The sequence below is a fragment of the Phyllostomus hastatus genome, unplaced genomic scaffold (genome assembly GCF_019186645.2).
Source record: "Phyllostomus hastatus isolate PE091 unplaced genomic scaffold, TTU_PhHast_1.1 phas_contig_80, whole genome shotgun sequence".
In the NCBI taxonomy this organism is placed as follows: Eukaryota; Metazoa; Chordata; class Mammalia; order Chiroptera; family Phyllostomidae; genus Phyllostomus; species Phyllostomus hastatus.
In genome coordinates, this window is record NW_025333960.1 from 14,975,825 (window position 1) to 15,003,805 (window position 27,981).

General features: G+C 37.7%; 1 protein-coding gene across 3 annotated transcripts in view; it reads left to right on the plus strand.

Moving 5' to 3' along the window:
• Positions 1-596: 596 nt before the first annotated feature.
• The window catches only part of LPIN2 (lipin 2), an 85,261-nt gene continuing 57,876 nt past the window's right edge, over positions 597-27,981 (plus strand). Inside the window, exon 1 of one of the 3 annotated variants that reach the window (XM_045849684.1) lies at positions 597-823. Coding sequence is in view for 1 of the 3 variants with exons in the window: in XM_045849683.1 (XP_045705639.1) it covers positions 20,465-20,569 (105 nt within the window). In the remaining 2 variants the exon portion in view is untranslated. Of the gene's footprint in view, positions 824-1,332; positions 1,402-20,238; positions 20,570-27,981 lie in introns of those variants that run through there. The other 2 variants (XM_045849685.1, XM_045849683.1) reach the window with 2 other exon arrangements.

Below are 27,981 nucleotides of genomic sequence, written 5' to 3' on the forward strand. Positions count from 1 at the left end.
ATGCAACAGACTTTTTGGCTAACCCAATAAAACTTATCCATAAGATGCATAATGAGAAATAAAATGTTATTTGGAAGTAATATACATGTACTTTTATTTATAACTTTCAATAATAGAATAGGCTATAAAAAGACAAAAATCAGTGTGCAACAATATCGAGCACTGGTACTTCATTTTCTTAGAAAATATATATTAAAAAGGATGTAATAGGTTTTGAGAGGTGGAAAGGGAACAGGATAAAGTAACCAGTCAGAAGCACTAGTGGTGATCAAAAGTGGAAAACAGTTATGCCCTATACTTTTTGCACTTGAACACTATTCATTCTTTTTTGGCAACTGGGCTCTAAGTTCCACGTGATGTGCCACAGGGTTGCCATGGAGACCAGAAGAAACTTTATTTTTAGAAAAGTAACGCTCCCATTGCTGCAAACACTAGTGAGGTCCAGGCCCAGCCCAGCAGCGTGGGAGGTAGGCAGGCAGGGGTGTGGGGCTCGTGAGACAGCCCGGCCCGCAGAAAGGCCGGGAGAAGGCGGCGCAGCGCGCCATCACGTGACTGGGCGGGGTCTGCGTGCCGCTAGCCCAGTCTCGCCGCCGCCGCCGCGTCCCATTCATGAGGGGCTGCCGGGTCGCCAGCGGCCCAGGCGGCTCCAGGGATAGCTGCGGCGGCGGGCGCTGGGGCTTCGCGCGCGGCCCCGGCAGGCCCCGCCTCCTCAGCTGCCCTCGAGGCCGTCCTGCCCAGCTGGTCCTCGCTGTCGGCGTCCAGTCGCCGCCTCGTCTCTGCTGCCCGCGGGTGACGGCGCAGGCTGGGAGCCCAGCCGCCGCAGGTAAGCGGGTGCGGGACCGGGCTCCTCGCGCAGCCACGGGTCACCCTCCGCGGCTTGCGCTGTGTCCCTACGCGCGAAGGAGGCTAGGGGTTCCCACTCGCGCAGGGCTGTGTTGCCAAAGGACAGGAGCCTCAGGGACAGAGCGGGCCGAGCCGCCCTTTTTCGCGCCCCTTGCTGCCCTCCCCTGGCTGCCTCCGTCACGTAGACGGGCCCGCAAGCGCCGCTGAAGGACGGGCTCGTGGAATGGGCTAGGGGGCGACCCGCTGAGTGAACACGAGGGAGTAAGTGAAGGCTGAAAAATTCGGATGCCTCCGCCGCTGCCGGAGGTGATGGTCATTTCAGACCCCGTCACTCACGCGGTTTTCTGGCGAGGAGGCTCGACCTGAGGCCGAAGTGAGGTCACGGCGAGAAGAGCGCGGCTGGCGGCCGCATCTCCATCCCGCCCGGGGCGCTGGGGGAGGGGGGCGCCTGCGGCACGTGACCCGCGGCAGGGCCCGGGCTGGGAAGTTGGTGTTATTTTGCGGGGTGGTGCGCGCGCCCGGCGGCTCTACCTCCAGGTTGTGGACCGAGTCCGCAGTGTAAGTAGTTTTTCTGTTCCCAAACTCCTTCCCCTAGGTCAGTCTTAATTTGACTGTAAGTTGTTAAGAGCCCCTTTATACTAAAGGCTTTTCTCGCAACTTTGAGCCCGGTGGATCACCGTTTTCTTTTGGACAATTTAAGACTATTCTCACTGAAAATCTAGAGTGACATTTTGAAGGCATAGTTGAGAAACCCAGAACCAGAAAGATCACCACCCATGCTTTCAGAAAGTGCTGGAACTTTGAATATTTGGAAATACTCTGAAGTTTTTTTTTTTTTAACAAGCCACTAGACCACTTTTAAATGCACATTTGGGGATTTTTATTCCAAACCTGTTTCTTTTATTTTAATTGGAAAAGAGTCTAGCCAGCCCCTGTTGAAGCTCTTTGCTCAGTAGAGATGCTCGGTAAACGTTACTATTTATTAAATCTGGCCTGACTAGTACATAATGCTTTGACAATACACAGCATTGAAATATTTGCAAATCATTGAGTGGCACATTAATGGTTTCTTTGCTGATGGTCTGTCAATTGTTCTTGGTGGCTTAAAAATGAAAAGTGTAGCATTGTAGCAGGTGATGTTGAGATGGGGAGTGGCAGAGCCCACACCAAGGGTGCAGCAAAAGGACTAGAGTGGGTTAGCCCTTAACGGTCATTGGGCTGGTCCTCTAGTGTAGCATCCTCACTTTGCCTGGATGGCAGGTCAGCCTCAGGCCATACCTGGCCAGAGTGTGAGAAGTGTGGCCCAAGACCACGCAGGAAAGAGCATTGGGTAGTATGGATGACGACTTTTCTCCAGTTAAATATGCAGTTGATAGTGGTATATCAGACTGAAGTATCTCCATACTCAAATGTTGGTAGAGATGGTCATAGAATGCTGCAAATGAGATGATAGATTGTGTTTTAGCATTTGATGGTACAGTTGAGAACCAAGCAAAGTTGTGTGTTTAAGAGGAACTGGAAATGGAGCATGTGAAAACTGTTGAACACTACAGTAAAATCTCTTGTTAAGAAGCAAATAGGATCAGCTGGGGCTTTGTGTTCTTTATTGCTACACCACCCTGTATTGTAATTTATGGTTTACTGACTGGTCTTCTGCACTAGACTAGGAGTCTTCGAAGGCCAGACAGGCTCTGGTTGCTGCCTGGTACCAAAGGCAGACCTGGCTTTTTGAAGAACCTTGGTAGAAGTCTGCTGAATAAAAGTGGGAAGCAGTAGACAATGTCCTTACCGGTGACCTCTCTGAGAGCGGTGGCTCTTCCCTGAATGAGTTTACTCAACTTTCCTGTATTGTGAGTTTTGGATGAATAATACTGGCAGTGCCAAGCATTAGTGGTGGTAAAAGGTTAAATTAAGTTGATGATCATTACAGTGAACATTTGCAATGTTTAAAATATTAATTAGTTTAAATATATCTTGTTTCTCTTTGTCAACAACTATTTCCTGGGTTATGCTTTTGTATGCATATTTCCTCATATGTAGCAGCACAGTAACACTTAGCCTGAAACTGTCCTGTTAGGAGGTAGACTCAGCTATCTCCCTTAGGTGCTTAGCAAGCTAATAAGTTTTTCTTCAAGTCTGACTTGTCAGCCCACCTTTAATTTAAACCCTTTCCTTTTTGTTGTGACCCTGTGTGCATGTGCACACATACACGCTGACTTGCCTAATCACTAGGCAGTGGCTTGGGAACTTTGTTTTGAAAGCCTGATTTTACCAGTTTTATTCCCTTCATTTATAAATAAGTCGTACTACATACTTCTGGCTGAGCTTCAGCGTTTTCTGTTCTGTCATTTGCCTTCTTCAGGGTGAAACAACTCACTAGTTGTTACGCAGAATCGTCTATAAATTGTCTTATTAAAACTTTGAAGATATTTATTACAGGCTAGATAAGCGGCTATATCTTGGTAAGAAGGCATTTTTTTAAACTTAATTTTTATTGTATTTTTTCCATTATCATTTAATTGCCTTATATCCCTGCCCCCCCCCCGCGATCACCACAGTGTTGTCCATATCCATGAGTTCTTTTTCCTTTTTGCTCAGTCCTTATTAATGCATTTGAATAAGTTTTGGTGGCTTTGCTAGCAATTAGTTGTGCTTTTTCGAATCTACCTTTCCTGCCAGAAGCTTGATTCTTTATTTTAGTAGCATACTGTTACTAACACTAAACACTAACACTAAACACTAAAGAAGCAACCAATGAATGCATGAGTGTGTGCGACGATGAGTTGGTATCTCTCTCTCTCTCTCTCTCTCTCTGCCCCTTTCCCTCTCTGTTCCCCTCTCCCTTTCAAATTCAGTACATTAAAAATACTTTTTAAAGGGAAGGAGAAAAAAATTGTTAGGCGATAAACTATGCTGCAATGCAAGATAAAGCCTCTAATGTGACTTTCAGGATTAGAATGATGATAAAGTATACATTTTTTTCTTATTTGATTCACTAACTACAGTTTAGTTTCTCTTTACCTTAACGCCTTTCAGTGCTAAATTTCAGTGATCTTATTTGTCAGTTTACATTGGTGTTAAAATTGTTACTAAGAAATGAGGAAGAAAGGAGCCAGAAATCATTTTACTTGTAAAACATAACAAAATGGTTACAGCATCAGCTCCTTTTCCTACCTCCATTTCACCTCTATACAAAGAAGATGTGGCTGAAAGGCAAGGAGGTATATGATTATTGAAAGTGGGATCTTTTAGATTATATAGGTCAGTTATATAATTTGGGAGACTACCTAAGTATATTAGAAAAGGGAAGAGGGAGCTCCTAGAAAGATCTTTTAAAAATCCATTTAGAATGTGGTACCTATTTTTGTAATCTTTGATTTTAGAACTTCATTACATGGTATTATATCTATAGTGTCATATACTTTGAATGTGAATCATCCAAAACAGGTTTTTCTACTACTTTGGGGGAGAAACATTGACGCACAGAAAAACACACCTTGTGATGTTCAGGTAGCTGGTGTATTGCCTTTTATCTAACTTTTTGGCATATTTGAACGGTTTAGAAAGTCTTTCCTTCTCTAATCTTATGAACAATATCTGAGTCTATATTGTCTTTATTTCATTTCCTATCCATAATTTTGTCCAATTCCCCATCTTAATTTTATTATTTAGTCATGTGTATACTTGTCTGAACTACAAGTTATTTTCTTCAACCATGCAAATTATAAATAAAATTTACTTTAAATTTATAAATTCTAAATTGTTTTCAGTTCCTAGCATCTTTTTTATCTTGCTGTTCAGTGTTCAAAGTCTACAGTGATTTGTTCTCACCTGTTTTAGCAAATCTAAATTTGTCATCTCAGTTCCCTCAATTCAGTCTTCTCCCTACCATCTCCACCTGCCCCAAACATTTAATCATTTTCCTCAGTACTCACTTTTCCTTGATTACCTTCAGATACAGGAGTCATACCTCTTCACATGTGTTGATATTATGTTACTTAGGTGTTCTCTGTTATCACTTTGTGTTTGCTCTCTAGCCATCTGTGGCTTTAGCTGTTAATATTAGAGTAAATAACTACTGTCTCCTTAATTTTCAGGCACTTCCTGGTCAGTTTGCCTCCTTTGCTTTCTGTAAATGTTGAACTAAGGAGGAGAAGGGGAGAGATGGAGTGTGTCAAATGGAAGTAGTAAGAAGCTGGCCTTGAAAGTTTGTCAGATTCTAGTAGAAAAAGTAGGATTTGAGGAGGGGTGGAAGGAATGTGTAAACATAGGCACCTTTGGAGTATGGTCATGGGGACAGAGGATCTATTAATTTTAAAAGTAGTTATAGAGGGGAAGGAGAGGAAGAGATGACGGTAGGTTGTGCAGAAAGAACTCAAATAGAGTAAGCTGGAGCAGCTGAGCTGTGAGACCTGTTATTTTCAGTGCATTGAAAACTTTTTGAAGGTCCTGTGTGCTCTCTCCCATTGTTTTGATTTTTAATTTTTGTGATTACTTGTTAGTTTAGTTTAATTTTAAGTAACATATGGGGTGTAAAGGGGCATGGGTTTGAAAAGATTAAGATACATGATTATTAAAAACTGTTGTTTCAACGAGAAAGGAGTACCAGGATCTAGGTTTAAAAATTATTTAGTTTTGATGACTATAAGTAATTATTAGACAAAGAGTAGAAGCTGAGGATGGGAAAAGCATTCTTCAGAAATTCAAAAGTAGGAACGAATGATTTTATTGCAAGAAAAAAGGTAGGCATATGGTACCAAAGAACTTCTTTAGTAACTGACTTTCTGAATTTACCTATTACTGAAATATGGGAAGGATAATTAATTTAAATGTTTTTAAATCTATAGTAAGAGACTTTCTTTCAAAGAGAAAGTATCATAATTATAAACAAAGTTCATTGGTTAATCTGGAAGTGAAATCGACTTAAAAGACTTTTTTATAGCTCTGAATAAACAGAATTAATTGTACAATGGCCTGGGATGATTCTGATCTATTCATTGCATTATGATGTGACACTTATTGCTCTTAGCAAGATGGGTATGTCCAGGTGTTCTAGAGACTGGGAGACGGGGTGTTTAACTCATTTTACATTGTTTTTTATCCTCACCTGAGGGGGTGAGGAGAGAGAGAGAGAGAGAGAGAGAGAGAGAGAGAGAGAGAGAGATATGAAAGAGAAGCAGCGATTGTTTGCCTTCCCATACATGCCCTGACCGGGGATCTAACCTGTAACCTTTTGGTTATGGAATGACACTCCAACCAGCTGAGCCATATGGGCCAGGGCTTTAACTCATTCTAAAAGAGAAGTGTCTGAATGTGAATAGCCCTTACAAGGTATCTGGGCATAATCTGTTAAATATAAAGATATGTTGATAATTTAATGATATAATTCTGTGTTGTTAGGAGACAGTAAAACCATCAGATAGTTAATATGAATTAAGAACTTTGAATTGGTGTTCTTTCTTTTAAACAGAAAATGTATTTACTTTTACAGAGGGGAAGAGAGGGAGAGAAACATCACTGTGTGAGAGATACATCGACTGGTTGCCTCTCACACACTCCCAAATGGGGACCTGGCCCACAACCCAGGCATATGCCCGGACTGGGAATTGAACCAGTGACTTTTTGGTTCCCAGACCAGCACTCAGCCCACTGAGCCACACCAGCCAGGGTGTTGCTCTCTGAATTTTGGTGTGGTACTTTCCCCAACAGTTGAGTCTGTAAATTTTTGATCTTTGTAAAGTGCTATGCCTTTCTTCTGAGCCAACGTAAGTCAAGCAATGTTTGGGTTTACTGAAGAACTATAAGGAATGTACTTTTTGTTTCCTTTGGGGTTCTACGTGTGATTATTTTTTAAAGAAACTCTTAATCTTTAAAGTGGTACCAATGCCTACTTTTTAGGAACACTGAATATTTCTAGAAGGTGTTTAATGTTTGCAACAGATTGTCATCATTACAGTTATATGATTGAACATCCTCTTTGGGCGAAGCATTGTGCCTTACATAAATTATCTCTTGAAGAATTACAACAACCCTGCAGGGTAGAGATAATAGCTTCATTTACTAGGTGAAGACAGAAGCTAAGTTGGATTTGCCAGAGGCATAAACTGTGTGGTGGCACTGACCTCATATCAGTGCCCCTGCGCCTGTGCCACCACATTGCCCAGGGATATAAGAGTTCTCATGCATCTATTTGACGTGCTTAAATCAATTTTAGGGTTTTGTTTTGGCTTTATTAGGTAGAACTGGAGAACTTATTGTTAATGTCAGCATCTATAAACTGCTAATAGGAAAACACCAGCTGCATAGGAGCCTTGAATTTCTCTGAACCATTTGTATATGCAAATCCAACGGTGACAGGGAGAAAAATACCAGCCAAGCAGTAATTGGTTGCCTTCTCAAACTTGAACCTCTTGAGACAGACAGTATGGAGAGGCACAGGGGCAAAAATACAGCTCCACAGGCCTACTTGGTGCTTGCTGTGGGAAGAGTGAAGCTGAGGTTCCTCTGCCTTCCATGATGCAAGCACATCACTGCTGAGTTGACTGAGTGTAAAAAACTCTTTAAGTATTGCTTTTGGGCTCAGCCTGAGAGGAAATTGATTCTGATTAGCGTTGAGAAGGAGAAATGGACTCAGTTGGACTTTTTCAGACATGGTATGTCAGTATCCAACATGCTACCTTCTTCAAGGATTTTCCCTGGGTTACATGGGACTGGACTGTGTGTAGAAGCACAGAGTTAAACCATTTCAGAGTTGGAGGGAGCTTCCAGCCTCTTATTCCATTCAGGAACCCTTGTCCCATTGCATTGTGGGTAGCCAGGAGAAACCCCTAATATTGTTGAGTATTTGAGTTTGAGTTTTTGAACAGATTTATTTTTTGAACTAGTGCTTTCTTCATTGTATCTTTAACTCAACTTGGTAACTACATGTGTAGATAACATTCTAATAAAGTTTTAATTGTGTTTTACTCACTGTAATTGAATAAATGAATGATTTGATATTTAATGACTCTTCAAAACAGAAAGACTTCTCATTTAAACAGAAATACATTCATAGATACCTTTAGGAATTCCCAAATTCATGAGTACACTTTTCGTATATAGTTTATTCATTTGTATCACCTGTAATGTGGAAATAACAATACCTACCAATAGGCTGATTCTGAGGATTAGATGAGTTTGTGTGTTAAACCAGAGCCACAAGCGGCCTAGAAATTTAGAGTCAGGGCAGCAGACTAGGAGCTTTAACCTCTGGAGACAGTATGGAGAGTCACAGGGGCAAAGGATAAAGATCCATCTTGTCCTGAAATAGCTTCAAGTCTTGTAGGTTGAATTAAGTCTGCTTCTATGTAAAGCAGACTTTTATAGTAAAACTGCAGTAGGAAGGGATTGAGAAGGGAGTACTGCATGAGTGGTTGAACATAAGTCACAGAAAATATTTTGGAGAGAACTTCTGTACTTACATTTTTAGTGGGAGAATATGTTTAGTTGGAAGGTGTTTATGTCTGAATAAAAATGATTGCTTTGTGTGTTTGCTTAAAATTGCTATCTTGACACCCAGAATTTTTATTTCTGTAGTGTCAAGATAGAAAATACACTTTTATAAGTTAGTAATATTTTATATAACTTCTGTACACTACATATTTATAAATTTCAGCCTTGTAAATTTTTGCCATCAAAATTTACCTCTGTGAATTTTGTTGTCCAAGCCTGTAGGTGGAGCCTTATCTTTAGAAAGCAGAGCTGTCTGCTATGCCTAGTATAGACAGGGTGGGGCAAAAGTAGGTTTATAGTTGTGAGTATATCAGTTTATTCTTGTATTGTTATTTATTAATTATTGTATTACTTTCCATACAGAGAACTATAAACTTACTTTTGCATCAGCCTGTATAGTGCAGGTGAATGCTTAACTGGAAGAAAAATTCTGTTGTTGAGTAGTTCATGAAGTTGCTAAGTAATTAACATTTTTATATAAAATCTAATAACTGACTTTTGTAAACATTTACTTAGATTGTAAAACTACATGAAATTTTATTCTGTATTTGAAAAACACTAATGTACTTATATTATGGTGGGTGATTTTTTTATCTTCTGAATGCTCCCTAAATCTTTTGCTGGTATTCTTGCCATAGAATGGAAAGGGGCTTTTGTGTTAAGACATTTTCTTATGCCAGGTGAATGAACTAGATAATTTATATGAACTTTACTGCATTTAAATTTCTTGGTTCATTTGTTTTGTCTTGTTAACGAGACATCCCTAAAGCTCAAATGGACCACAGATACTGATCCTAAAAAGCTGGAAAAGAGCTTTTCCTAACTAAAAGCAAAACCAAATGAAACCCACAATGCTCGTGTTTTCTTGGTGTTTATTTTTTCTTAGTAGTTTTTATTACTGTAAATTTGATTTTTTTTTCATAAGGCTGCATCTTATAGTAGTTCTATTTATCTTTAAAATGTTTATTATTTTTATATATAGTTTAAAAACTCAAACAGTATTTTGAGGTATATGATGAAAAGTAGTTTCTTCCTTGCTGGTTATTACTGCTTATTAAAAGCAACTTGTTTTAACTTTTTTACTTATTTCTTTTGTGACTTAAGTCCCATGTTTGTATGTTTATACTATTACAGCTTTTTTTTTTAAATTTTAGACATTGTCTTTGGATCTCCTACTATGCAAGGTGAAGATTCATCTCTTATATAATCTTCTTTATGTTTCCTTCTATCTTCTCAATACAATTGTAACATAATTTTTTATTTTCTCAGTATTCAGTGTTTACATATTCATGACTAAACATTGTTCAAAGCAAGCATGTGCAATGATTTTGTTTCTTTACCAGCTCAAATTTTTGTTTTCTCTGGATTTGTTTTGTTGGCTTATGTTTCTCAGTACCAATCACTAATTCAGGCCCACATTTTCTGACAGAACTACAAAACTCCTCAGAGCAGTCAGCATCTCACCTCAGTCCCATTACTTTCTCCTCTGTTGTGTCCTGTTTCTAAACGGTCCTCTCAGCATGCTTCCTCATTTTGGTGGGCACATACTCCTGTAGGTTTTTGAAAAGGGGATCACAGGAGATCATGTCTGTGAGAAACCTTACAAGACTGAAAGTTTATTCTAACCTAATATTTGATTAGTAGGGTGGCTATAGAATGCTAGAATAAAAATAGTTTTCCTTTAAATTTTTGAAGACTTACTTTTGAGGAATTGCTTTTTTTAAGAAGTCCCAAGCTTTTAAATTTGTTTCTCCACTTCCCTCTCTTTCTATCCTTTCCCATCCTCTCAGTTTTTTTTGAAGCATCTTTACTATATCTTTTTTAAAAGTCTCTCCTTACTTTCTCATCACTTGATGAATTACCTTCATTTGTGATTTGCAATATTGGTCCCTGGACCATTCATGGTCAGGGAGTGACTGGAACATCTGCGAAGTACCCTCCTCATCTGGCTTCATGGTGAACCTGCAGCTCTGGGCCTGTTTTGTACCCTTGCTCCTGAGTAGGAGGCGGATCTGTCACCAGTCTCAAAAAGTTACAAGGGCATAAAAACACAGAGGAAATGTATTGGGTTGGTCAAAAAACTTGTTTAGTTTTTTCCATACAATGGATGTAGTAGTGCTTAGTTGTCTTTAACTTCATTTGAAACAATTTTGTTAGATTGTATTGTGACAGCTGTCAGTGTGCATTTAAAAAAACTTATCAAAATTGGTGAATTTTATGGGGCTATTTTAATATTGAGGATAGAAGATACACAACATTTTCAGGGTATTATGCTTTATTATTTCAAGAAAGGTAAAAATGCAATTAAGACACACAAAAAGACATGTGCCAAGTATGGAGAAGGTGCTGTGACTGATTGAAAGTGTCAAGAGTGGTTTGCGAAGCTTCTTGGTACTGTTGGCATTTTGGCCAAATAATTCTTTGTTGTGGGGCTGTTTTATGCATTGGAAGATGTTTAGCAGCACCCCTGGTTTCTACCCACTAGAAAAGCCAACAGTGTGAGATACCCGACATACTCAAAATACCTACATCAATAAAGTTCCTGAGGAAAATGAAAAATGTGTCTGTTATTTTATGGAAAAAAAGTAAGGACTTTTTGGCCCACTCAATAGTATTTAGGTGCTTCTCAGGCATGGTGAAGCTTTATCCCACAAGCAAAATCATCTGCAGCTGTGTGTTCTCTTGGACAGTTTGTGAAGTGGTGCACTGGCATTCTGTACCTCTGATTGAGAGCATGATGTGTTTTGTGTAGCCCTGCCCACATAAAGACTTCTTGATCCTTTGCCTTTAAAGAAACCGCAAAAGCTTTGACATTGTCTATTGGCATCTTTCTGTCCTGAGTGCCCACCAAAGTGCAGTACCCCTCCATCCTTTGTGCTGGGCACTCGATGGGAACTTCCAAATTGGAAAATCATGTTTATTACTTTGGGAAATTTTCTTGTAGTTCTCTCTTTTTTCTCTCTCTCCCATACATCCACTAACATAGGCTTTTGTTTTAGCACTTCCTTACTTTCTGGTCTTCCTTTTTTTTCTCTCCCCATTTTTTGCCTTTCAAAAACTTGACATCTTTCATTTCCTCTTTATACCATTCTCTTGGTATTCGTGAGTTACCCCTTTTATATTTCTTCCCCTGTTAGGTTAGTGAGTGTATTAGTTTGCTAGAGCTGCTGTAATAAAGTACCACACACTGACATAAACAACAGAAATTGTCACAGTTCTGGTGGCTAGAAGTCTGAGATCAAGGTGCCAGAAGGGTTGGTTCCTTCTGAGGGCTGTCAGAGGCTTTCGTGCCTCTCTCCTAGCTTCTGTTAGCTGGCAATCTTTAGTGTGTCTTGGCTTGTAGATGCAGTACCCTGATCTCTACCTTCTTGTTCACATGGCTTTCTCCCTGTGTGTATGTATGTCCTGTCTCTGTCCAGATTTCTTCTTTTATAAGGAAGTCAGTCATTGGTTTAGGGCCCATCCTAATGACCGCATTTTAACTTTGTTATCTCTGTAAAGATCTTGTTTCTAAATAAGGTCACATTTTGAGATATTGAGGGTTAGAGCTTCACTTCACCACTTGGGGATACATTCAGTTCATAACAGTGAGGGTTGTTTTTAAACAATGATTTTTTAAAGATTTTATTTACTTATTTTTAAAGAGAGGGGAAGGGAGCAATAGAAGGAGAGAAACATCAGTGTGTGGTTGCTCCTGCATCCCCTACTAGGGACCTGGCCTGCAACCCAGGCTTGTGCCCTGACTGGGAATTGAACCTGTGACCGTTTGGTTCTCAGGTCAGCACTAAATCCACTGAGCCACATCAGCCAGGGCAGTTTTTAGTTTTTTGCTCCATTACAAATGGATGATTAGAAAACTGTTAGTAGTCCCTTTAAAAAGGATAACTGTGCTATGGAACGCTACTCAGCCATAAAAAGATTGAAATACTGCTATTTGGGACAATTTAGAAGGATCCTGAGATTATTATGCTAAGTGAAAGAAGTCAGATGAGAAAGGACAAAAGAGGTGTGATTTCACTCATATGGATTTTAAAACAAAAAGTAACAAATTAACTAACAACACAAACTCACAGATTATAGACAACAGAATGGTAGTTAACAGAGGAGGAAGAGGGGGTGGGGAGGGTGAAGTGGGTAAGGGAGGCAGATATATGGTAATGGTAGGAAACATAGATGTCATTACAATCTTGTATACCTGAAAATAATGTTATTAACCAATGTTACCCCAGTAAGTTCAGTTTAAAACTATTTTGCTGACCAGTTCATCCATAAAACTACATTTCCACTGAATTTTTAGGAGGAAAGATTATAAGGAAAAAATCGGGGTAAGAGACATAAGAGTGACAGATTTGACTATTTTCTTTTCACTTTAGTTCTGATATTTTAATTTCAAGATTTGTACATGGTGTTAAAAAGAAAACTACAGGGCCAAATGGTGTCACTTGTGCTACAGCTGTGATAGTAAGGAAAAAGTGAAGGCAGGGAATGCATAAAGTGGAGTCACTTTAACCACCCTGCTAAAATTATTTAACATTATAAAGGTTGAGATATGGAGAAAGACTTTATTCTTGTTCTGACCAGCCCCCAAACTTAAAATTTTTGAACTTTATAGTCCTGTGTCAATGTCTGGATGTATATGTGGACATATACCAAGCCCCAGATAACCCTCTGATTACCTCATGTATCCAGACTCCTTGACATCCACCTAGCATCTATTATCCACCCACCAGACATGACCTCTTAGCGTCTGTCCTGTGCATGAATATTTTCATCATCATGACTCCTGGGTAGTCGTGATGATGGCCAGTCCTAGAGCTAATAATGCAGGACTGATAATTCTCAAGAAGAGTTGAAAGAACTCTTAACTTTTCTTTCTTTGGAACACAGGTCTTTTGCCCATGTTCCTAGTTTGCAAACTCTAAGACCATTGAATAAATCTTAATCATTAAAAAAAAGTAACTGTGAAGGAATAGGACAAAAATAATCAAATACCCCTTTCCCCCTTTAGTGGCGACACATTCATTTCAATGATATGGTCATTCTCAAAAACATTTTGGAATAACGCTTTCTTTTAAAATTGCTTTCAGAGTCTCAAAATACATGGTAGGAAAAAAGTATGTTTAAAGTAGTGAGTATGCAAAACACCTACTTTTGTACTGCTTAAGAGTTGTGACCATATAGTAATGATACTGATTGTTATCCTGTGATTTTCATCCTAAATTTGAAGAATTCTTTAAGGAAAAAAAGTATTAATAATATGCTGAACAGTGGCATATCAATGGGATCAGTTTATTGTAGCCTTCAGAGGTGAATACTTGAAAAGATAACACAATGTGACTTAGCAGCTTTACACGAAAACGTAAAAGAAAGAAACACATTGGGGAAGGTGCCTTACCTGCCTCTTGGGGAGGCCAGCCTGGTTTGGATCTGGTTTAAGATGTAAGTCCCTGGGCAACTGGACCCAGTAGTTTTTACGTTAAGACCATTCTGTACACCCCTAGGGTTCTTCTGACTCATGTCAGTCTTATTTTGGCTATTTGGTGGCTAGAATGTGAATTAAATTCATACTGTTTGTACAAGTAGGCTAGAGGGTAGACTTCAGTTGGATGGCCTTAGGGAATAAAGAAATGGTTTGTGAACCTAAAACAGAGATTAAAAAAAAAAGCTGTCATTTGAAATGGGAGTTAGATTGGAAGTCATTTAGTTACTTTCCTGTGCCCCTCACTACGTAGTGAGCTCCTTGATGGCAGAGATCCTAGCCTAACAGTCATCTGTGAGACACCTCTGTGGCATAGGTCTTAAAGCTGTTTAGTACATTGTTTTTTTTTTTTTTAATGAAAAGGAAGGGAATTAATATTAAGTATTTAGTACTTTACTGGTGCTAACTTCATTGTATCCTGAAAGCAACCTTCCCTGGTAGGTATTATGACTCAGGCTCTGTGGAGTGGTCATATGAAGCTCAGGTCAAACTGAAGCTCAGAGGTTAAATGCTGAGGATATTTAGTAAGTTACAGAGCTGTACTTTAAATCTTCATCTGTCTAAATTAAAAACCAAGCAATGTGTCTGACTGGCGCACCCCTAACATTTGTGAGGGTGCAGCCAGAACAGACATGCAAATACAGAGCCACGTACATACCAGTGGTTCTCAACTGGATGAAGTTTTGCCCCCAGGGACACTCACAAATGACTGGAGACATTTTTGGTTGTCACAACTTACTTAAGTCTTTTGTCCATGTTATATTTGGGTTGTTTGTCTCTTTATTGTTGAAATGGAGAAATTCTTTTAATATTCTGGATATTAAACTCTAATGAGATACGTGACTTGGAAACATTTTCTCCCATTCTGTAGATTCTTTTTTTGAAAAAAAGATTTCTTTAATTTTAGAGAGAGGGTGAGGGATGGAGAAAGAGAGGTAGATAAACATCAATGTGTGGTTGCCTCTCACATGCCTCTACTGGGGACCTGGCCCACAACCCAGGCATGTGTTCTGACTGGGGATCGAACCAGCAACCCTTTGGTTTGCTGGCCAGCACTCAATCCACTGAGCCACACCAGCCAGGGCTATAGATTGTCTTTTTACTTTCTTGATAATATCCTTTGATGCAAAAACAAAAAAATGTTTTAAATTTTGATGGAATCCAGTCTATCTGCCTTTTCTTTTTGTTACTTATACCTTGGTATCATACCTAAAAATCATTTGCCAAATCACAACTCATGAATATTTGCTCCCATGTTTTCTTCTAAGAGTTTTATGGTTTTAGCACTATATTTAGGTCATTAATCCATTTTCAGTTTGTTTTTCTATAGGATGTGAGGTAGGGATCCAACTTCATTCTTTTATATGTGGAAATCCAGCTGTCTCAGCACATTCCCCATTGAATGGACTTGGTACTGTTGTCAAAATCAGTTCACCGTTAATGTTTGGGTTTATTTCTGGACTCTCAATTCTATTCCATTGGTCTGTATGTCTGCTTTTATGTCAGTACCACACTGTGTTGATTACTTACTGTAGCTTTGTAATAAGTTTTAAAGTCAGAAACTTTCAATATGGTTTGGTGCCTCTCAGTTCCATATCAATGTTAAAATTGACTTTCTGTTTTTGTAAAAAATATGTGTTGGGATTTTGATAGGGATTGCTTTGAATCTGTAGATCATTTTGGTGGTATTGACATCTTAACAATATTGTCTTTTTATTGTTGAACTTGAGACATCTTTCTATTAAGTCATTTTTAATTTTTTAGCAATGTTTTATAATTTAAAATGTGCAAGTTTTCACCTCCTTGCTTAAATTTATTCCTAGATATTTTATTCTTTTAGATTTATTGTATTTGAGATTTTAAAAATACCCTAAGCACATTAAATCTGAGGTCCAGCCTTGTAAGCCCTACAAGGGCTATGGAAAACAGCTAGAGGTTTGAAACTATGGGGATTAGCTTTTGAACCTGGCTTTGGCACTTTTAAAAACTAGCTGATAACTTTGGATATAGCACATAATCTTTATGAGCCTCTACTGAAAAGTGAATTAAGTTATTCTCATAGCAGCATATTTTAGTTGTTTTTGCTGTTCATTTCAGGAAGAATGCAAATGAATCTGCACACAAGAATATGAAATGCTGCATATTCTGATGGGGAAGGAAGAGTAATGGAGATTAGTCAGGTAGAAACATGGAGGTTTGAAGAAAAAAAAAAAAGACAATTGGAAGAGCATGCTGACCACAGAAACGTTGCAGAGTTGCCAGATTCCATTGGTCCATTTGAGGCTGCAGATCATAACTTACACTCTCACCCATCTGTTTTATCTGGATGACTCTTAGCATTCATGATGATTCTTTATTAAAATGATAATCCTGACCTCTTGGGTGGTATTTTCTTTAATCCTACTAATATGATAGCAAGCAAACTATAAATTAAACACCAATAATATGATTAAAAGCAAAGGCTCTGAACTCAGGTCTCAGTTTATATCCTGGCTTCTCCATGTAGTAGCTATAAGACATGAGTAGGTCCTCACTGTTGATGACAGTTACATATTTGGGGTGTCAATTGTGTATGTCCTTGGTATACTTACCTCTTGATATCCTACTGTATTTATTATTATTTGTATGAGTTTTATATTAGAATTTTTACATGTTCCGTAAGAAACTACAGCCAAGGAAATGCTGATTTCCTGGTTCCTAAGCACTTAACACTATAGTCACAGTTCACTTATATAGATGGAAGAAGAGAGCAGGAAGGAGAATATCATCTAATTACCAATATTTTGAAAATAAAGTTGCAAGTAACTGTTTGAAAGATGTAAAATCACAGCAACAGAATAATTAACCATCACCAGTTTTTTTTTAATGATCCAGAAAATTTTTAGTTAGAAACATTATGCAGAACCAGCTTATAGAATGGGGAAGTTCCTCTTAAGAGTCAAAGAGTGTGATCTCGTAATTTGTGGTAATTTTTACTTTTTTTTCTTCAGGTTGTGTTAATGATATCATCAACTTTTGTTCACTTCATTTGTTGTAGTTTTCTCTGGCTCTTTCAAGCTCTCTCACTCCTGACCTGGAGTGGAGAAAGCCAATAGTGTGCTTCCTTAAGTACCTTTACTCACTCATTGTTGTGATAACACTGGTGCACTCCTGTTAGTTGTGAGTTCATAGCAAAAGATCTGTTTCTGTTTAATATTTTCAAATTTGATAATATGACTTGCATTTTAACAGGATTTCTTGAGTGTGAACAAAACGGAGTGACAAAGCCCTAGTACACAAAATTGCTTATATACTTAGGATGTCACTCCTGAGTGTCACTGTGCGATCAGGACTATTTCAAACTGCTATTCGGAGGGTGAAATGATTGAAGGAAGAGACAAACATTTAAAAAGAAACAGATGCTTTAACAGGACACAGAAATACACACACCCAGAGAGACAGCTGCCGTGTGGGTTCTGAGCAGGGCAGAGGGTTTCCCACTTCTTTTGGTTTATTTTACTGGGATATCCAGAATTTGTGACATGTCAAAGCACACTTCTTTTGATCCTTGATTGGGCTGCTTAGTTTTACCCTCTTAATGATCAAACAGATAAGCTTGAATGCTACAACCAAACAGTTCTCTCATATTTTTCCCCTCTGATCTCAAAGTATTTGGGTGAAAGTTTGACCTAGAATGTTAATGTCAGAAGGGTTAGATCTCAGAGGATGTTTAGGCCCAACTCCTTAGACTGGGAAATGTACACTGAGGATAATTTAGGCCATACAGTAAATATTGTGCATTAGCCCTTGAATTTTGACCAGTGAGTCTTTTTTTTTGTTTTGTTTTGTTTTGTTGGTTTTTTTTTTTTAGTAAGAAATGGACACATCAGAGCAGAATGTAGAAGATGTTCAATTTTAAAGATAAAATCTAAGTCTTCAAGATTATCTTTGTGAATGTCACTTTAAGTTGGGCTTTCTGACCTCGGGAGACCTTTTTTCTTTGTTCCTGGAAAGACTTGTTTGTATTTGATTATTCATTCACAGTACAAATAAAATAGTCACTAGCTGTGCTCTTTAGCATTTTGGGATTGTGTGAGGATATAAGGAGACATTGGAACTTGAGTAAACTACATAATCATTTGCCAATAAACAGTTAAACTGCAAATGTTTGAGAAACTCAGTGGCATCAGGGGGAATTTTCTCTTGGTTTTGAAAAGAGCGTACAGGTCACTTTTGGATTGTTTTCATAGGTAAACAGTGTATTTTAAGTAGTTCTAAATATGGGAAGGAAAACTTCATATGCTTTAGTGAATTACAGATGATAGAAGCCATCTGGCTCAAAGAACTCTGTTTCAGGTGGGCTTTACTCCTTTTGTGTGGGCGTCTCTGTCACATGTGAGTGGCCTTGAAAATGCAGCAAGGCACTTGAGTTAATTCCTTCACTATAGAGAAATTATGGTGATTATGAATTCTTTGTAACTGAGGCTTTAAATATATTTTCAGTGTGAGTTTTTAAGACTACTCAAAAATTAATTTTTCTCACTTCATTGGTACTTCAGTGGAAATGTGTTGCTATTCCATAATATGACCACTAGGGGGAGTAGCTCGTTTTCGTGTTTTGTGCTAAAATCAGAATATAATTTGTGGCATAAAGGTATTTCTGTTGAACCAAATTTCAGGTTAGGAAGTTTTAAATAAATTCTTACATCTTCTTAAAAAGTGTTTTATACCTAGTCATCAGATACTAATGGAATTTGGTAGTAGGAAAAAAACAAACACGATATATATTTTACTAGCATCATTATCAGATGTAGACTCTAAACAAGATTCTGACTCTTCTGACTAGCATTTTGGCTTTGTTTTCTTAAACTAGACTTTGCTTGGAAGATTTAAGTCTTGGGAAAAAGCATGCAATTTCTACTCACCTTTTTAAAAAAGGATAATGAGATTTTTGAAAAGTAAAAAGTAATTTTTCTCAATATTCAACCATTATTCTTAGCCTATAGAGAAAAAGTTTGACAATATACAGTGGCACTTTTCTTTGAAAAAAAATCACATGGATAATTAAGAATTGTTGGTTTGATTTCTAGCTCTTACTTACCATGTCCAGAAAGGCCACCACTCAAGTGACAGGCTGGAACCAGAATGTTGAGTGCCAGCCAGGGGTGTTAGGCGATCTACAGGTTACCACAGGAGGAAGCTGGAGGTGTATGTCTCTTGACTAAACAGATGTTTGGAGGATGAGCTCACCCTCCAGTTGGTCCATGGTCCATGCTTGCTCCCTTGCAGTCAGAACATTCTGTGAGTCATTAATCAAAACACTGAAACAATTCCAATACTAGCAGGAAACTGAAGTGGCTGTCCTGGGGCTGCTTGTTGTGTAAAAGGCATCTGAGGCAAAGGTTGCCAGAACAGAAGTCATACTAGCCTATCTCTGCCCTTCTGGATCTTACCTCTCTGGTTAGGCCTTTCTAACTCTTTCCTGTCAATCTCCATCCTCCTACCCCCTAGCACTTTCTCTTGATTTAACCTGGCAGGGGGGTGAGGTCCGGGAGCCCTGAACCAGAAATCTGGTGTCTACTAAGTGAGTGCCCTAGGGCTGATTGCCTGACCTCTTTCCGAGCCTCAGTTTTCTCACATTTAAAGTGGATGAGGTTTTCCACCATTTCTCTCTTTCCCTGTATCTTCATGAGATTATTTCAATTTCTGTTTTTATTCTGTGTATTTTAGCACATCTTAATTGGTACTAGCCACATTGGAAATGTAACAACATGTGGCTAGTGGCTATTTGTAATGAGCAACACTGTCCTAGATACTGATGAACAAAATAGTATATTTCAATTTAAAGGTTAATACATTTTATCTGTGTCTTGTGCGTTTTACGTTTTTTAAAAAATAATTCCTTAGGAGTTACTATATGCCAGCTTACTGAGAGCTGGAAAGGAAATTCCAAGAATATTTGACTTTTACAGTGTTGCATTGTCATATTCTTGAAGTTAAATAATTCATTATTTATTACAACCTAATATAATTATAACAACATTAATATAATAATTTGTTAACAATATTATTTGTTCATTATTTATAGTGCTCAGCAATCTCTCTTCTACACTTGTGAAAATATGTTGGGTCATTACAATATGACAAAGTAAAAAATTTTTGGTAATTGAGTTCTACAAAGCACGTATAACCGGGCTGTCTTTGGGAAGCTCATTGATGTTTACAAACATACATAAACTATTTTCCCTTACATGACTGATTTTTGTAAGATTACGTCTTCATATGAGCAGTTGTTTTAATTTCTGAAAACGAGGATGTGATTGATTTAGAGAATCATTAACTCAATCCCTGTCCTGTGTGATGGAAGCTGCAATGACTGTCATGTGATTGGGCAGGACTTGGTACCTATCAGCGTAAACACATGGCACAGCCTGTTCCATGTCCTTTCTTATCTTCTTCGGAGAGAAGGGGTTGAGGTGTTTTGAGCAAATCTTATTGGTAAAGTCATGCATGTATTGCATTTTTTTTAAAGAACCATTTCCTTTCAGTTTTAACCATATTACTGTGTTTGCAAACAGTTTGTCAGCAGAGCAGCTTTCCGTTTTGATAGTTTAGAATTTGTACTTTCATCTTTGAAAAAAGACATGCTTGATGAGCTAGTTCAATTTTAAGATGTTTTACTTAGAAGATGATAGTGAAGATGAGGAGAAGGTTCACGAAGACTCATTAAGGAAAACTGAAGATGTTTACCATGGAAAGGCCCCTGCTGGTATCCTGGTGAGTTGCATCCACCAATGTTCTGGGCACTTGGTTTGCTTGCTCAGTCTGGGTAATACTGAAAGAAGAGGGGAGGACACCCATCAAAAGAAAATGGCTAAAGCCTTTTCTTTGGAAACTGTAGTGTCGTAAGGGATTTTGTTAATTTTTAAATGCTAGGTTCAACAGAAGACTTTGCCTACCTGGTCTCCCTCATTCATGCTATACCATCTTTCTGCATTTTTCCATTTATTATCAATAACTTTCTGCCTAGAAAAAAAAGTAAAGTTAAACTGAGATTTTTTTAAACTGAGTTTCAAACTAAATGTATCTGGTTTCACATTCTCCTGCATGTATCTAGGTGCAGCAGTTGAGGAATAAAAAACATTTAAAGTTTTATAGTTTGTGTTGTTCTGGCCAATTTTTTTTGAAAACTAAACCAATATTTTGAAACTGGCATTGTATTCTGATATGTGATAGAGAACTGTGACTGCAAACAAAAATAAATGTATGTAAGCTTTTACCTGGAAGATGTGGGGAATATGCATATTGTCTGAGTTTTTAAAATATTCTTATTTGCATTTTTTATATATGTGTTTTTATTAGGATGTCTGAGGTTTTTTTTTAAATTTAGAGTTTTCTCTAATCCAAGATATAAAACAAGTCATATAAACTTAGTTAAGTTCTAGAAGTCTGTATTAAGGAAACAAAACCAGATGAGTTAAGGGAAATATTATTTACCTGTACTTATGGAACCTTTTCCTTTACAACTAATCTGAAGTAAATGCAATGAGGTAAAGATATTTTTTAAGAAAATTAAAGGACTATGTTTTTATGAAAACAAGTATAAAATAAACAGGACAAAAATTAGCTTTTAAAACCTGGCTCATAATCAGGTTGATTTTAGTTTAAAATTTTTTATCACCTTTTAAAAATGTTAGTCACATTTTGTGTGTTTTTGCTTTTGGATCTGGTGGTATTAGTACTTTTTTAGGGTTCTCAGGAATTGTTGGAACTGGACATTGAGTATGAATAGAAGTCAGGTGCTACTGAGAAAATTCACTTTTGAAATTTCCATTTTAATAGTATAGATCTTATGTATATGTGGATATAAAGGTCAGAAAGGAGAATATTGAACACAGCTGATATGAAATATTTAAAAATTTCATTTAGCGAGTAGCACTAACACAAACCACTCATCACAGGAATAAGTTCTTACTGTTTCCTTCTTTCTAAAAGGAGGGCAATAGGTGTTTGATTAGGTTGCATTTTATTATCAGTTCCCTTTTATGATAATGTTAGAACCTTGAAATTCCATGGGTAACCCCCCGTACCCCAAGAGAAACTTGGATTTTCTGAATGGCTGGTGTTCAGGACACTGGCTTTGATATCTGCTAAAAGCTGTACTGATTATATAAGAGTTAGCTTTCATAACCTGGGTGTGTGTGTGTGGTGAGGAGGAGAGGACGATTCCTGGTTTTCTCAGGGTCCAGGCCCTCAGTGACCTTACTAGTCATAAACTGCCTGGGCATAACTCTTGTTGGAAGGTGAAAGTCTTCATCTTAAAGATTTTATTTATATGGAATGTTAAATGTATTCGTTACCCAAAAACAACAACAACAGCAACAACAACAAAACAAAAATAAACAAACCCCAAAACCAAAAGCTTTCTGTGCTTTGGTAGAAACTGGGAATTTTTTTAGAAATCATGTTTTCACCCCTGGCCAGGTGGCCCAGTTGGGTGGAGTGGTGTCCCTGTACACCAAAATGGTTGTCGGTTAGATCCCTGTATTATGGGTCAGGATGGGAGGAACTGTGTGACGTTTCTCACGTCGCCGTTTCTCTCCAGCCCACACACTCCTTCCTCTCTAAAATCAACAAAAGCATATTCTTGGATGAAGATTTTTTAAAAAGTCATGTTCCCATAATTTCTAAATAAGTGAAGATAATTCCTTTCTTTGGCAAAGAAAAGCCAAATTGTTTCACATTCAATTACCCTGAAGTTCCAAAATAATCTACAGGCTTTATTTACCCTCACTTACTTTAAATTACCTTGATCGCATTTCTTATAATTAGGACAGAATGGACTGACTACAGGAGTTCTAGCTAAACTTGTAATTCTAAGAAATGCTTCTAGAATTGAATCTTTCTGTGGCTTACAGGTAGAAGGGCCATTCTTATTAGAGATGAGAACCCCTGTTTATGAGGCAGAAGTGAGACTTGACCTTGGTTGGATCTTCACATTTTTACCTGCTGCCAAGGACTCTGGGAAGCCTTGAGGGCAGTGCTTCTCTATCCTTATCCCTGTGATCTCATTATCAAAGGACCTGGGCTTCTGTACGGTTGAGTCCCAAAAGCTCACTTTTTTTGAGAGAGAATTTTGTATTGTTACATTATTTACAGCAAGATTTAGTGACATAAACAGTGGTGGAAGATAGCAGGTCACCCTGGAGGTGGAGTGTGTGGCTGGGGGCACTGCTTTCTACTGATTTAGGAAACCCTTCCCTTTCCCAGCACATTTGTCATTACTCCCTGTTGTCCGAAATCTTAGAACAGCACTAGATGAATGGGTCCAAAACCAAACATTTTCCTCCAGCCCAGCATGGGCAGTGCTCACAAAACTGATTAACTGATGAAATATTTAGTTGCATAGAATTTTATTTCCTCACAGAAGTGTGATAGTGTTACTTGTTAGGCAGTTTGGGGGAGTCAATTCTGTCAGAATCTTTGTATTTTCACAAATTGCTGCTTTTAATCCTGATACTACAGATGAGCTCAGGTACTTGGGGAAGAGTAATTTAGAGGCTGTGGCCAGAATTATGTCTAAACTTTGAAAATTATTACCCATTTTTATACTTATACCCTCATCTGTTTTCAAAAATAAAGACTTGGAGATAGCTTAAAATTAAAATACATGCATATACAACTGCTCCACAATACTGTAAGAGTGTATGCACTAAACAATCTAAAGAAAATGTAATTCTCTTTATTCAGCAAATTTTTTTTTGTCATACTGAGTCTGCTTAGATGCTCACAGTCATTTTTGTTTCCATGTAGTAAAATTCTTAGTCGTTTGCTGCTCTGATTTTGTAACATAACTGGACAGAAATCCAACAGATAGCTGTATGAATACTATTCAATACCTCTCTTAGTTTGCCCAGATAATATATACTCTCAGAGAGTTGAACAGTTTCACTCGATTGATTAGGAAAAGCCCGGTGTTCTAGATCTGATCCAAGTGCTGGTCAGTCAGTTTTGCGCATAGGAAGTGAAAGTCCTGGTCTCATCACTATCGTTAGGCATCTCAAAAAGTCAGGTGTAGGTCTAGGCTAGAGGAATTGAACATAGCTATCAGAAAGAATCTAAATAAAAATATTACCTCTTTTGGGAAAACACTTTTTATACAATTTGTTTTACAATCATACCTTAGGTATTTGAATATTCAAAACAACCCAATTCTACAACTCAATTTTTTCTAGAAGAAAAAATTCTAGGGTAGGTAATTTTCGCATATGTTCTATGTTACTATTTAATTGAAAGTAGAGAAAATAATTCTTTTTTTTTTTAACTCTTGCTGCTTGTTCCAGAAAAATATTTGTCGTCTCTTCTTTGAAGTCTGTTGCATAACCTTAGAACCATTGCCTAAGTTCTTTTACTTTCTTAAGACATTTGGGAAATATCTTTTTCAAAGGGTAGAAATAACAATATATTGATCTTGTTTTATTAGAGTACTGCTTTAACTATGATGAAATTGTGCTGAGAACTTTGTGTGCCCTTACTTTGCCATCTTAACCCTAGCCCCTATCTGTGTAGAAAAGACCTTCATCAGATATTTGCCTAACTCCTAGGAAAACCTGTAGGCAGAGCTGTGTAATTTCTAGAATGTTGCTGCATTCTCTGAGACTTTCACTTAAATGCAAATAGGCTATCTTCAGTTAGGCCAAGGGGTAATAGCTGAGATTATAAATTATTTGTCATCTCTGTTTTATATTCTAATAAAGCATGAAGTCATAACCATTACATACTTAAATTTAGCCATAAGATTAAAATTGGAAAAGGAATTCATTCTGGGGATGTGAGGCAGGAGAGGAGCAAAAGTATACCCTCTACCTCCCTTCACTCCCCTGCCACTGAGTCTTTCAAGAGAGTACTGGGAATTGATCTACTTCCTTGTGATCAGTTATCATCAGACAGAGCTTGATAAGCTATTTTGGGACCACTTGGGGGCTTTAAAAAGTATTTGCATATATAATCTGGGGAGTGGAGTGGCCTGGGCTTTGGGATTCCTGAGTCCCTCAGTCATTTTAAGCCAAGGATGGCGATTCCCAGGAACCCTTGCTGAGCTTTAAATATAAAACATTTCCTAGACAAATTGAATCAGAATTGAAGGGGGTAGTGGAGTCCAGGAATTGTTTTTGTTTTTGAAATTAAATGGCATACTTTATTTAGATGTGTTCAGATATTTTCTGCTGAAGTCCTTTTTCTGTTTCAGGATCTGATCCAGAATCCCACCTTGCATTTAGTTGTCAGGTTACTGTAGTCTTCCAGTCAGTAACAGTTCCTCAGTCTTTCATGGTCTTAATACTTTCAATGAGTACTGGTTAGTTTTTTAATAGAATTTCCCCCAAATTTGAGTTTGGCTGATGTCTCCTAATTAGGTGGAGGTCATGTGTTTTTGGCAAGAAGATCATGGATGTGTTATGTGCCCTTTTCAGTGAATCATCAGGAAGGGGGTTCCTGATGGCAGTGTGTCTTATTGCTGGGGAGGTTTCCCTAGATCACTTGATGCAGGTGGTATCTTTAGGTTTCTCTACCATAAAGTTACTATTTGACCTTTTGTAATGAATATATACCTTGGGAAAGATACTTTGAGAATAAGCAAACATCCTACTTCTCAAACTTGAATCCTCTTTTTTCTAACATCCATTGCCTGCCACAGTTATTACTATGATTCTATTTCCCTCATTCTTTACTTATTAATTAGAATTCATCCTTTAAGAGAAAACTGTCATTTCTCCCTGCTTATTAATTTAATTTATATCACTGTGGACTCATGAATATTTTAGTATGTAGGCTATCATTATTTTGTTGCCCACATTGTTCTAGTATTAGCCTTTGGGAGCTCTTTTGCTTTGGATCCTGTGTTTGTTTAACATGCTTCTATTCTTTTGATTTTGAGTATTTTCCTGCTTTCTGTCATTATTAGATGCTCCAGCATCATCTTATATTTTCCTGCTCCCCAGCCCTGGGTTCAACAACTTCTTCAAGTAGTTCTGGCTCTTTTTATTGGAGAATGATATTTAGAAACCAAGAGCTGGTTTCTAGTTGCGCTTACTGTTTCTAGAGTGTTCTTGAGTCTGTATCTTCTTAGCAGAGAGATCCCAGATATTAAATATGTATTCTGGACCAGGAATAAACCCTTCTGTATTTGTGTATCTGTCCATGGAAACTTTCAATTCCAGGCCAATACCACAGGGTTCATTTAAGCCTTTCCTGTAGGAAATTGTATTTTTAGACACTTCCCAGGTGTTTGTGATCCTTGGGGAGCAATGGCTTTTGGATATATATATATATGTTAGGTACATCATGGACCCAAAGGTGAAGGCTCTTGTGGCTTTTTTAGGTACGCATCACTGTCTCTTCATTAGTGAATCATTATTTTCCATACCTGAGATAGTTGTCATTTCTTCTCACACTGAAAAGAATTTTTATGTAACTAAAGGAACTCAACCTTGTAGGAATAAATGTCCCATTTCTTGTAGTGGAGTGGAAACTGGTTCAGTTTCACGGCCAGCAGTCTTACAAAAATTTGTGAAGAGAAATTGAGTAAGTGCACTTGAGGGAATGTTTGAATATACAGGGAGGCTGCATATGCAGGGTGAGTCAAAAGTAGGTTTACAGTTGTGAGTTTATGAAACACAGTTTATTTTTATTTTCTAAATGTATAATCTTTATTATGTTTTCCATTACCATTTAGTGCCCTTATAGCCCCCTACCTGAAACAGTTTATTACTGTATTATTATTTATTAATTGTATTATTTTCCATATAAACAACCGTAAACGTACTTTTGCACCACCCTGTATATTAATATATGCACAATCCACTCTAACAAATGACAGAAGTTGCAGAATTTCACTAAAACCAAATTTATTTTAATCCTTGATTTACCTTGTTTTTGGTAAGGCAGTCTGCATCCTCTTTTCTAAAGTGTAGCTTGCTTTCTAAAGCAGGTACTTTGTTTATCAGACTTCTTCATAATAAGCCCTTTAGTTTTGGGTTTTGGGGGGTGTTTAGGTGGTGAACTTTAGGCCTACAGGTGCTTGTTAAGTTATTAGCTGCTAAATTAAAGTGTGTGTAGTGACCTTCAATTTCTGCCGGGTATAATTCATCTGGCTTGTTCATAGTGAACTTAACTAGGTAGTATGATGCATGTTGAAGAACTTTGAACCCAGGGAATTAACACAATTGGTATAAATTTAAAATTTCAACGTAATTCATCTGTCATACTGACTGCCATTCTTTTGTGGAGATGAGAGAAAGATGAGTGGAATTTAACATGTCTTTCCCTAGACCTGCAAACTACAGGATATGTTCATTTGTTCTCAGAAGAGCCATGGTGTCAATTCCTGACTGCTAGGTCAGTGACCAAATAAGGTCAGAGTGTTTCAAAGGAAATTATATTCTACTGGTGTCTGGACTAAAGTGAGGGTCATCACTGAAAATACTTACTACATATGGTTTTCATGAAAACATGTTAAGATTGTATGCCTTTCATATGTGAAATTGAGCCAAACAATCAGATTTATTGTTTTATTTTAGAGTAGCTTATGGTTATCAATGATCACCATCAATATAGGTTACCTACTCAATTCTCTTATTCTAGAAAATTTAGGATGAGAACATGTTCCTGAAAAACATATTTATGATCATAATATAATCATATCTTTAGGGCTACTCATAATAAAAAGCTTAATATCTTTATATATGATAGTATGTGGAAGAACCATCATTACCTTCCACAAGCACTTATGAAATTCGTACTTACATGGTCCTGAAAACTACATAACCTCACATTAATGTTTTTTGGAATTGTGGTCCCAAAATAGAGTAAAAAGAGCCTGGGCATTGAGACAGACAGGAGCTTTTGTGCCTGTAACTCTTTAGGTAAGTAGCTTTTATCTTCTCTGAGCCCCAGTTTTCTTGCTAGCCAATGCCATATACCTCACCTAATTGTGAGGATTAAATGAGATAAGATATGTAAAATAGCACTTGGAAGGGATAAATGTTACTTCCCTCTCCTCTTTTCCCCATCACTTACCCATGACCAACACTAGGAGGAATAGTGAGTAAAACATCTGAATTGTATATATGTGGTTTATCAAGGATACACATAGTTCAAAATATTATGACATGAATAAATGGAGAGTTTGA